Source organism: Cajanus cajan, chromosome 6, assembly GCF_000230855.2.
Source record: "Cajanus cajan strain Asha chromosome 6, NIPB_CcT2T_4, whole genome shotgun sequence".
NCBI classification, from domain to species: domain Eukaryota; kingdom Viridiplantae; phylum Streptophyta; class Magnoliopsida; order Fabales; family Fabaceae; genus Cajanus; species Cajanus cajan.
The window spans coordinates 1,059,240-1,072,468 of NC_138522.1; the positions used below are offsets into that span (position 1 = coordinate 1,059,240).

The 13,229-nt window shown below is 30.6% G+C and overlaps 1 protein-coding gene across 1 annotated transcript; it reads right to left on the reverse strand.

Moving 5' to 3' along the window:
* ETG1 (E2F target protein 1 (ETG1)) lies at positions 1-4,465 on the reverse strand. Its single transcript, XM_020347525.3, has 14 exons — positions 4,215-4,465; positions 4,007-4,120; positions 3,792-3,899; positions 3,589-3,711; positions 3,306-3,350; positions 2,765-2,884; positions 2,474-2,629; positions 2,189-2,263; positions 1,948-2,061; positions 1,573-1,775; positions 1,354-1,489; positions 974-1,201; positions 593-660; positions 1-486 (listed from the first exon to the last, which is right to left on the reverse strand). The coding sequence occupies exons 1-14, from the start codon at positions 4,380-4,382 to the stop codon at positions 372-374; spliced, it is 1,773 nt and encodes a 590-aa protein (XP_020203114.1). The 5' UTR covers positions 4,383-4,465; the 3' UTR covers positions 1-371.
* Positions 4,466-13,229: the final 8,764 nt, after the last annotated feature.

The following is a 13,229-nucleotide window of genomic DNA, read 5'->3' on the forward strand; positions in this document are numbered from 1 at the left end:
AACTTTTAAAAAGTCGAGATCGTTAAACTTTTAGAATTATTCACGTCCATAAGTAACACAATATTTACCAGAATGCTGACAAAGAATAAGGCTGACACTGGTGTGGCCTTAGAATAGAGGCAAGAGATTGAAGAAATTGGTACAAGGATGAATGAAATGGCCTTATATTCCGTGATTTTACTTTATGCAGAATTTACGGAACCCTCAGTCTGTTTAATAATGCTGCGAAGTATGCAAATCATAAGCCAGACACTTTGAATCCATCTAACTGCATTCATTTCCCTGATTGTACTGCATAAATTAAGACGTCAAAACTCATTTAAAACCTTGTACAAATTGGAACCACTTGTATTTTTCTTCCATTTTGTTTTTCATTTTAACCTCTCTCTTCGCAGCCTCTCTAGTTCCTTGACCATTTGCCAATGTTCTAGTGACAAACTGGTCTCACCATAGCTCAATGACAAAAGCCGCCCCATTGTTACCAATCTGCCGGAGAAAGGAAAAAGGAGAAAGGTGCAGTAAGTAGGGGAACAGTTATTCAATAAAATAGTGCTACTGCTATGAGAGAGAAAAAATGCTACCAAACACTAACCTGCTTAAATCTTGGGAACTCAAGCTCCTGTCTGCTTGTCTTGCTCCAACTAAATCATTTTCTACCACCTGAAAACACCCAAATGTTCAAAGGTCCGCTATGCATTCTCATCGTAACATTTAATTATACACAAGTTAGTATTGTAAACCGAATAGGTGGTTCTAAAAAACAATGAAGGAACTATACAAATCAGCAAAGAGGAACTATTAATAATATACCCACAATAAGCTCCCCACTAAAATGACACTTTTGCCGAGCTTAGAAATTTGTTGGTTGCTGAGTTTGTATGCTAAGTGTAGGCTAACGGCTACATAAATTATTCAACTAGTTTGACCCAGAAGAAAACTTGTTTGTGAACTCTAGGGCCAATGTCAATCATACCTTCTGCATTTCTGGTTCAATAGTGTGTGACAGATGTCTAACAGTGGCCAAATACCACCTCCAAGCTTCCAAAGCTTCTGCAGTCACAGCTTCAGAGCAATTGGATGCAGAAGGCTCGAAAGGTACAATTGCATCAGCTGGCAAGATATTTGATTTCCCCTCCGACAAAACTAGCAGTTGGACATCAGTTGCCATGTCCATTTTATAGTATTTGAAATCATATTCCACCTGAAAAACACGAGAAGTGCATGTCATCTTTAATTGTAACTCCAAACAAATAATTGCAAACGCACAGACAATGTATCCCTCAAATGCATATCCGTATCATAACAGAACACATTAGCATGTAAGATAAAAGAGCTAGACAAGCAAACAATTACCTTTTGCAACTCCATTAAAATTTTCAGCAGCCTTGCATTCTCTACCCCTAAAGAGTTGAGAGTTCCAGCTTCTAGTTTAGTCTCATCAACAATCAAGTGTGAACCTTCAGCTAGTTGCAAGACTCCAGTTTCTAGTCTGGAGTATTAACACAAAAATATGTAAATATATTTGCATACTGGTAAAAGATCATGTTTTGAAGGATTATAAAATGTGATTACCTGTTAGTATCGTAATTCTTTTTTGGTGCAAGTGAAACAGTGTTCAAGTATTCAACTGTAAGGGGTATGTAAAATGTGAATGGCAGGAGGTTCTTCAGGGTAAGGGTTAGTTGTTCTCCAAATACAGAGACGGTTTCTTTCTTAAAACAAGTAAGATTTAATGAAAATTTTCCCACGGCAATATCATCAGATCTAGCATGCACCTGTTCAATAACAATCCATCATACAAATACTTTTGAGAATGGAGGGTGGGGGAATTAAGAAGCATACTATAAAAAGTACAAGTAGAAATGGGAAAGAAGCTATGTGAACAATAACCAGACCATTTACAGTGAATGAATGACTAGAGAAAATGATCTTTTAATAACTGGATACCTTGGATAGAAGATGTAGCAACATGAAATGAGCAGCCACATCATCATTGCCCAGAACAGTAGTGAGATGTCTTAGCATTGCTTCCCTGATTCCTTTGACCAAGTCGAGCTTTGGCTGTGAGATCAAACACGTGCTTTTTTCAGCAAGGAGTTTTCAAGTAGAGGGAATGATCTAACTCAAGATGCAAAACATAACATGTACATTGGTTAGATGAATAAATACGTATAGGTACATAAGTTACCTCTAGAATAAGGTTATTCTGAAGGAAGTCCTGAACCTCTAGTTTCCTGTGAATAAAACAATGAAGGCGTGGCACCTGCAGCAGAGATGGCAAAATGCACATTTAAAAACCAGATGCTGGATGAATTTAGAAATAGTACACATGTATATTATGCTTCTTTGTGGTTGTTCCTAAAAGAACAATATAGCCTCTTATTATTGCCCATTGGTCAAGTGCCCCTCATGGGACAATACAGGTTTTCTAATGCATATCGAAAATTCTTCAAATGCACATAAAAGTGCATACCTTCTTAGGTGGGAAATGGTGCAAAGGATCTTCAGAAAATCCATTTGATAAATAAGAATCTTCATTGTCCTCCTGAAGCTCTGAATCAGATGTAAGGATACCCACAAACTCAAAAATGTCATTCAGTTTCAATTCACACTGTGGAGAATCATATATCTGGCATAATACGGAGAAATATGAGAAAAGAGACTTGCTATAATTCCATGAAATTAAAACAATAATGAATTGATCTTAAAATATCAATAAAACATATTCCATAAGAACTTAGAAGCAGAAGAGACTAATTCTTACCTTCACAAGACAGGGATGTGAATTGTTATCAAGACCAGATACTGCACTAGTACCAGAGCTAGCAATCTCAGTTGCAGATCCCTGGGAATGAGAAGCATGGGAAGAGTGTTCGCCTTCTCTCTGTAAAACAACCAGTAAGATCAATTCTCAGAAGAACAATAATAGAAGTTTGCAAGAAGAAATAAAAATTGGATTATCTGGTAAACACATTCATATCAGAAACTGAAAAAATATATATATATAACTGGACCTATCTATCTGTGTAACTTATAAACTGCTCAAGACCTCATACTAACAACTTGGATGAAGGTTTGTATGGCTTTTCAAAGTTTGGACCAAAAATATCTAGATCTTGGTTTGAATTTAATTGAAACTGAGAAATTAACTTAAAAGCCAACCACAATGGAACAACAGAAATCAGCACAACTTATAACAACTCACTTTAAACAAAATATTAATAAAGCTAATCCTTGGATTACTATTTTCTACGAGCAAAATTCATTGAAACAGAAGTCCAGGGTCAGATGAAAGCTCAGTATACCATTCTTTTAGAATTTGGAGAAATCTGATCCTCGTCACCTGATACCTGTAAAAAAACAGAAACCAGTTAAAAAAATCTTGAAAGACAAGTATTACCCTGTATGTAGCACTTCCAAAATTTATGAAGAAAACCTATAGAATCCAAAACATCACATTAATCTTAAAAGCATAAGCTATAAGAATGTAGGCCCCCCAAAATGCATGAGTGTTCATACACTCATGACATGACAATTTGACTGAAACAATAAACAAATAAAGGAAGTAACATAAGGCCAGGAAAATACAGGCATATCAGAAGACTCGTCATCTTCCCTCCTCCGCTTTTCTCTATTCTCCGATGTCCAATCCATGGATAGATTATCAAATTCTTCAGCTGAAACTTGAGTCCACGGATTCAGTCCCGGAACCTATTATACACAAACAAAGTTAATACTTGGAAGAAGAAAAAACACTGTCTAAGCATATGATACATCAAACAGTGACTCACTGGAACACAATAAAGCAGTTGGCGTTCCCAGATTCGCATATCCGCCGAAGAACTCATCGGAAACTGAGAAACATCCATAAACTTGTTCGTCCTCCACACCGATCCATCCTTCAATAATCATTCACCCAAAGCTTAATAAACTCAAGGTAACTAACTAACTAACTAATCCGTGAATTAAAAACACGATAAATAGAAAGAAGAAAGAAAAAAAAAACCTTGTAAGCGCCGACGTAGAATTCGTTCCCGAGCATGTCTTGTATCATTCCGCGGAACCGAACGAGGGTGTTGGGCTTGATCCATCGGATAGTGGCGGGGGTGAGAAGGGGAACCTGTTCCATTAATTAATCGAAAAACGTGAGCTATTATTGAGATTGCGTGATTGCAGAATAGGGTTTTGTTTTTGTGGAGTGGAAAAGAGTGAACCTGAGAGAGATTAGAGTGGTCGAAGAGGAATTGGCGGAAGAGGGGGAGGGCGCCCCAGTCGCGGCCGTCGAAGGAGGCGGGGTCGGAGGCGGAGGCCACGGCGGCGTCGAAGGTGGATCTGACGGCGCCCAATGGGTTGGCGAGAAAATCGTACTGTGGGCCCACCATGGCTGAGTCGTGACTCGCCGATTGCTCGCTCAGACTCACTCTGTGTGTGTGTGTTTGTGCTGAGATCGGAATGAGGGACAGATTGCAGGCTATGCACCTTTTTAGGGCATGCTTTCCCGCCAATTTTTGTTGGGTGGTTGATTCCCGCCATTTTGCTCTATGCTATTTTTTATTTATTTATTTTGCATAAATATTCTTCCCGCGGTGATCTTTCCCGAATAAGTGGAAGTTTTATGCAAAACTAATATAAAAACTAATATAAAAAATATTATGAAGGATTAAATCCATTTGTATGTTCTTCAAATATTTAAAAAATAATAATTAGGCCCTTATATTAAGAAGTTCATAAATCAACACCCGTTTGAAGAGTTTACAACTATTTTTTTATTTTGTTTCAAAATAAACTTTCTTATTTTAGTAAAATTAGTTTAAGAAAATTTTTATGTAATGACAATGTTATGATAATAGTGAAAAACTTAAAATAACAATAATATAATAATGATGGTAACATTAACATTATTAATAGTAGTGATTGTTTAAATTAACAAGTACTATTTTATAATTTTTTTATTTAATTCCCAAAATCACTACAACAAAATTTGAAATGGCAAATGGATTATGATTTGTGGATCGACCTCCTAGCCTACCAAAAACTAACAAGTCAAGCCAAGTATTATGACTTCAAAGTTTGTCGGGCTAAATTGCGTGGCGGGTGGGTTGGCCCACCAAGTTTTTTTTATGTATAATGGGAGTAATGGAGACAACTTCTAAGGGAAAATCTAATGTTTTTGAAATAGATGTTAAAGAACAATTGTGTGTGTTTGATTTGTGAAGGTCTGTTAGTAATTTCTAATTTGTATTTGATTTGTTTGTAAGTTATAATTTGTAAGTTTGTAGTTTGAATTTATTGAGCAGATAAACAGTATACATTTTCAATTTTAGGAGTTTAAATTGATTTGGATTTTGTAAAATCTAATTTTTCTAAGTTTTTTTTTTTATGTGAATTGGCTCGCCAGCCCGCCTTTAAACAAGGTGGGCCAAGATTTTCAACTTGTTTTTTATTGGTGGGCCTACCTAGTCCGATCCATTTTTGGCAGGCCACTGGCAAATCGGACTGACCCATTTTGTCACCTCTAAACAAAATCAAAACAAAAGAAATCATTGTTATCTCATATTTTAACATCTTAGAACCCTTGTGATCCACTTGTTGGTGAGGAGTTAAGGTAGTGTGTATAAAATCTTGAATTTTAATTATATTATTGTCATTATAATTTCTTTTTATTAATAAAAAACACTTTGTTAACACATTTCAAAACATAAGTGATCATATTTTAATCCTAAATTAAAATACAATTCAAAATCCTATTCATGGCAATGTAGAGAAAGAAAGGGTGAGGGAAAAAGAAGAGAAAATTCACTAAAAGAAAGAGGAAACAAAAAGGAAGAAAAAAGTTAGAAGAGTAAGGAGGATAAAGGAAAAAGACTACATTGTGGTGATAGTGATAATAATGGTCACCTAACTCACAAAGGAGGAAGGCAAGAAGAAAATGAAAGGGTCAAAAAAAGTGTGAGAAAAATGAAATGAAAAAAATGGAAGAAAATAAAATTATGAGAATATGCAACAATACATTTTTCTTTTTATTCTTGCAAAAATAATAAAACTTTTTCCTTCTTACTATTCTAAAATCACTTACCCTTTTTTTTCACTCTAATTAATGCATTTAATTGATTATATATCAAATATATATTTAAATTTATCCAAAATAATCTAATTACTTTAATTTAAAATATTATATCTTGTCCTTGAAATTTAGGCCAACTTTTCATTTAGTCACTAATCTTAACATTTTTTTTTCTATCCCCAAATTTAAAAGTATTTTTTCAATATAGATTTATAAGTAGTTCATTTTAGTCATCAAAGTTAATAAGATTAAAAAAAAAATTTAACTTGAACCACCATGATAGGTGGTTCACAATTATCCATATTTTATTTTAATTCTAAACCATTAAATTTTGATATTCTGTGAGATTAACATTATATCGCCTTTGCTAGTTTCTTTTTTTCTTTTTTCCTCTCTTTCTCACCCTACTACAGCCATGCTTTCATACTAAGCCACCAACATTCTCCCTCTTTCCCTACACAACCTCACCTTGGGTTAGTCCTAACATCATATACATTTAAACAAAATGATAATGTGAAAGAACGTATGTAAAGGATTTTGATGATGCCAAATAAATTGTAGAAAACAAGAGCTCAAGTTAAAGCAAGGTGATCAAGAAACATTTTAGATAAGTATTGTCAACCTAGCTTTATATGTAAAAAGATTTTTTTAGAAATATTGCATAAGATTCATGGTCATTTAAAATAAAGAATTTCAAGAAAACCCAAATATAATCTTTTATATTAATAAGGATTTGAAAATAAAGGTTTTCTATATTTTAAGTTTTAATAAGGTAATTATTGTTTTTAACAGTCTGGTAATCGATTACCAGTACATGTAATCGATTACCAGAGAATGAAACTCATATGATTCAAAATTTACTTATTAAAACGTGCTCTGGTAATCGATTACCAATTCCATGTAATCGATTACCAAAAGATAAAAATTTCAAAATTTGAATTTAAATTTTACAACGTTCCAAGCATTTTGAAATTAAACCGTTGTAATCGATTACCAAGTCTTGTAATCGATTACCAAAGCCTATTTTCTGGAAAATATTAGAAAGTCACAACTCTTCATGAAAAGTCATGACCTATGAAACAATCATCTATAAATACCAATAATTTTTCAGAAAAATGTTACAAACTCAATTGTGAAAAATTATCTTTACAATCACTTGGCCAAAATCATTTGCAAATATTATCTAAAGAGTTCTACTAGATCAACAAGTGTAAAATCCACTCTTCAAAGAGAGTTGTTCTACTTCATTCATCTCATCTATTGATTTGTAAAGGAGAAAGTGTTGTTCTCCTTGGTGGTCTGTGATTCTCAACACGAGGAAAGGGAATTCCTAGGTGTTGGAGAATTTGAGTCTTATAAAAGTTACAAGCATAGTGAAAAATCTCAAGTGGGAGACTTGAGAATTGGATGTAGGCAAGGTTGGCCGAACCAGTATAAAATCAAGTTTGCAATTCTCTTTCCCTATACTTTTAATTTTGTTGTGAAGTTTTTGCATCATTACATACAATTTGTTTATAATATTGATTTTATAAGAAAGAAGTTAGAAAAACTTATAAAGAGAAGAAAAATTAGATAACTTAATTCACCCCCCCCTCTTAAGTTACACGAGGCTACTTGACTAACAGATAAATATGGACTTTTATATATTTCTTGATAATCACGTTATTGGTACACAATATTTTTCTGTCAATAATTAATCTCTATTAGGGAATCTAGTTGGTTACATTGATATATTGTTTGAAATGATTGAGTTTAATACCATTCAAACTACTGATTTACTAATATAAACCATTAAATATAAACATTTATTACATATAAATAAATAAATGATTTAATTAAAAATGACATATTTTATTATATTAAACAAATAACATAATGTTAACAAATGTTAAAAAAGCGTATTATATTTTCATTTAATTTGTTTTTGGTATAACGTTACATATACAGAAAAAATTGTATAACATTATTTTTGTGTCATTCTTCCTTCATCACTTCATTTATAAGTAAATAATGCAGAAAAAATAACTTTTTCCTCCAAAACTTCCCTTCAATAACTCCCTCTTAAATATTTTTCTCTCCAAAACTTCCTCCTAAATATTTTTATATAAATATTATTATAAAACTAATAGATTTAAGGTACTTTGGGCTTCTATATTTTTAAAATAATAAAAAACAAAGGTTGTAACAAAGGTGGTTAAGAATTTGAGGAATTATAATTAATTAATTAATTTGAGCGATTAAATAGATGATTAATTTTTAATAATATTTTTTATTATTTAAAAAATTCAAGAATAAAATTATCTAAAAAATATGAAGACAAAAATATAATTATAAACTCATATATCCCTTGTATATATTTGTGTGTGTCAGTGCTGGTGTCTATGTATAGATTATATATAGATATAGTTAAATTGCTATTGAAAATAATTAAAAAAAATTATAACAAAAAAATATCAAATATATCAAAATAAAGAAAAAAATTAGATAAAAATATTTCAATAATTACTAATCATTGTTAAATTTCTACAAAATTCAATCATTATATATTATAAAATTTATTTTCACACAACAAAAAAAATATCAATATAAAAGAAAAATATTGATAAAATATTTTAATAATTATTAATCACTATTAGATTTTCAAAATTTTCCATCTTTATATATTATAAAAATTATTTTTGCAAAGTAAACGGGAAAATTAGATAAAAATAAATACATATTTTATGTAAACGTTACTTTTTATATAATTATGAAATTATAATATTTTAATTATCATTAAAGTAGATTAAATCATATTCCAATTAATCATTGACTAATTATTCTCCTTTCTTAAATCATTATTTTAATATTTTATCAGTATCAATAGTTACTAAGCTTGTAATACGCTTTTTTTAATCTAGTAATTAAAAAATATTACTAATAAAAGGAAATAAAATAGTACCAATCATTATAAAATTTATTTCTACAAAATAAATGAAGATTTTGGATAAAATATATGTTAATAATTACTAATCATTATTAAATTTATACAAAATCCAATCTTTATATATTATAAAAATTATTTTACCTGTGTGATGTACCACTGAAATATTTAATATTAATTTAGTCAAAACATATTAACAATCAAAACATTACGTAAGGATATTAACGGTATTATCATATATTTTATGTAATTAACGATCGAAATTAACGTTATATTATATTTCTTTTTTAATATAATTCTTGATAACTACAAATATTATTACTAAAATTTATTAATTATTAATTATTTTTTTCTAATTACACCAAACAAACATTACTTTTTGATATAATTACAGTATTTTAATTACCATTAAATTAAATTATATTCTCATTAATCATGACAAATTATCTTCCTTTCTTAAATCATTATTTTAATATTTTAATTAGTATCAATAATTACTAAGTGTGTAATGCACATTTTTTAATTTAATAATTTAAAAATATTACTAATAAAAGGAAAAAAGTTGTTACAAATTATTATAAAAAAATATTTCTGCAAAATGAAAGGAAAAAATTGGATAAAAATATTCTTATTGTACTTGTCACAAAGAAACTTGAAACTTGGATTTAGAAGAAATAACCTTTCTAAAACGATTTTAACAGGATTGATAACTCCATCGATTTTCATTTTCAATCTCTATGTCATTTGCTAAAGCCTGAACAAATCTATATATAAAACAAACATTACACATTAATTACAAATTAGAAAATCATTTATTGTTACTAAACATTGCAGTCAAAAAGAGAAATTGTTTTAACAATAGCATCAAACAAAATTGCTGCTTTGTTAATACATGGTGAAATAACAATACATTCTAAATTTGTAATAGCTATAAATGTTAATGAAGATTTAACATGTAACATCAGGCAAGGTAGTGCATTAACATAATTGATGTTCAATTTAAATTTATTATTTAGGATGTAATTCCTATGATTCACAAATATTATTTTGGAGCAGTTGACAAGACCTTTTGAGATAATCTTTGTTTTAGTATAACAATAGAAATTTGAATTTATTATTTGGAGGAAAAGTTGTGATTTTAGAAGATTTTTTATGAATATTTTTTATTATTTCAAAAGGTACCGGACAAGAAATAGTTCAATAAACACATCTTATCTTTGGAAATATTGTCAAATTTTAACATTAACAACAAACACGAAACTTTTATTTGGTGGTACAAATTTTGATGTTACCAAGAGAAACAGGTTTTCAAATTGGGTTTTAGGGGTTGGAGAATGAACTATTGGAAAAACTAGTGATGAACTTATGAATGTTGACATTTCAAATGATTTGCTTCTAAGTAGTTAATGTGATTCAATTTCATCCGTTACTAGCAATAGTACTTGTCATTTGCTTATAGGAAATTTGAATGACCCATTTTTCTTTAAAGATAAGGTTATTTTAGCTCCTACATATGACATTGTTCACCCCATCAACCAATATACGATGCCATTAATTTATGGTGAAGAAAAAACTTATCTAAGTTTGGATACTATTTTGTTTGCAAATGATTCTATTAATTCTCCAAAATTTTAAAATACAATTTGAAAGTTGAAGTGCTAGTGATATTAAGAAACATAGACCAATTGTTAGGGGATAATTTCAAAATTGGAAAAACACATGTTGAAGGAAAAGTCATATTAGGTTGTCAAATTGGTCTCAATGTATATATACCTAGATTATCAGTAATCCATTAAGATGCTAGCATTCCATTCAAATCTCAACAAAGACGATTTCCATTGGTTGTTACTATAAAAAAAATCAAGATCTATTAAAGCATTTTGAGTGTGTGCCTTCCAAAACCATATTTCTTAAAAAAAAAAATAATTAATTACTAATAGTGAAGATGAAGATTCAAATATCTTCTATTGTTGTCTATAATAAAAATTTTCAATAATTTGTAACAATAAGTTAGTGAATATTTATTTTTTAAAATATTATTCTTTTAATCTAGTGTATGTTGTTGTTGACTTTTAATTATGTAATCAATTAAATATCAAATCAATCAATTTATAAAAAAAAAAGTGATTCGCACAGGAATTGAATATAGTATTAATGATGGAGAGATGTAGATACAAAACTGATGTTATATCATTTTAGTTGTACATGTAATATTACTTTTATTTTTTATATCATTGTTTATTTTAAAATTCTATGTATATAATAAAACCACCCAATTTATATATAAAAAGGTGCACTACACAAGTACTGAATCCAATATTATCAATGATGGAGAAAGGTAGATACAAAATTGATGTTTTACAATTTTTGTTGTACATGTAACATTACTCTTTTTTTTATTTTTTATTATTGTTTATCTTAAAATGCTATATAGATAACTTTGAGGATCAAAGATGGTGCATCTCCAAATTAAAAATACCAAAATAGGACAACGCATTTTAAGGACTAAAACAAACTTTAAAGTTTTAGAGACCAAAAATATATTTTATTCTTTAATGAATATGTTTTTGATTCATTGTAATTGGAATTACAATAACGGTACTAGGGTTTAAACTTAAGACCTCATACATTCTACCCTAATTTCTCACCACTAGGACAAGCCTAATGATTCATTTTTTGATGATTATAGTACGTGTAAAAACTAATAATAAAAAAAATAGAATTCATAATCGTATTACACCTTTTATATTTAAATATAAAAATATACATAAAAAAATAATTTTATTTTAAAAATAATATAAAATAATATAAGAATTATTTTGCAATTATTTTTATTTTTATATTTTAGCCCTTCTCAATCATCGATTTGGGGTGGCCACACTTCCCAACAACCCCCAGGGTTGGCTGTGACCTCACCGCTCCATGTCTTGTTGGATAATTTTTTAGGCAAGTCCTATTATACTCTTCAAATTTTGCATACTTTGCCACCTTCTTCTATGCTCACCTTTGACGACTTCCACCTCTTCCACTACTTCAATACCAACAACATCGACACTTTCTACCTCATTTGCCTTCACAAGCCAACAACAACCATACAAAAGAAGACATGTGTTATTTATAACTTTGAGCATTTGCTCAATCACAAGAATCACGCTCATTTTTATCTCCTAAAAGCTTTTCTTTCTCGACAAATTTGCAAGATAGAGTAGGCACCTTTGGCATGAGATGGTCCATGAACCTCGTACATGACCACTTCAACGACACGTTGCCACAATCGCAATGATGTTGCAAACCGGTGACCACACTCTAGCATGGTGGATGCGTTCACTTTGATGGAGAAAAAGAAGTTTATGCTTAATTGGTGGTGTGAATTTTTAGTAGTTTGGACCATGGTGTTTGTGTTAAAACCAAACTTAAGCGTTGGACCATGGTGTTTTAGTAACATGTTGAAATTTATGGTATATATGAATTGCTTATGATGTGTAGTCATGGTTTCTAGTGTTGCATGTTACTTTGGATTGAATTTCAAGCAATGAAAACCAAAATTTTGATTATGTCAAGTATATAAATCACCATTACATTAGGCACAATTTCATGGTGCCAGGTGTGATGTAGGCTAGAGGCCCTCTACCTCGTTGACGCGGGACACAAGATCGATAATGTTGGACGTTAGTTAGAAGATGGTTCTTCGATTTGGTCACCTTGAGTATGGGTTGAGGGGCCTCAAGCATGGTTGCCTTGAGAACTCTTTGACATGGTGACGTTGGGCCCTAGTTGAATGACGCTAGGCGTGATCAAGGTAGTAATTCTTTGCTTTGACGATGTCAGATGCAAGTTTTGTAGTGTCAATCGTGAGTCAAACAAATACTTTTTGTTTGAATGAGGCCAAAAGTATGTCTAGCTACGTCAGGTGTGGTTGTCACATGAACTCTTTGCCTTATCTATGTCGAGCATAAATGGATTGGTGTCGAGCATGGGCAAGCCAAAGGCTTTTTGCCTCAATGACACGGGCATCGAGAGAATGACGTCAAGTGTGGATTACTAAATAAAAATTTGTTTATTTGACTAGGTGTTGAACATGTGATTAGTAAATTGAATTACTCACATGATTTGTATTGGTATATGATTCTAGTTCATTATACATTGATTTGAAATGATGTATAATGATGTTTGAGTTGCTTAAAATTGTAATTTGATTATGAAGGAATGTTGAACTAGTAGAGTTGTACGAAGTGTAGTGTT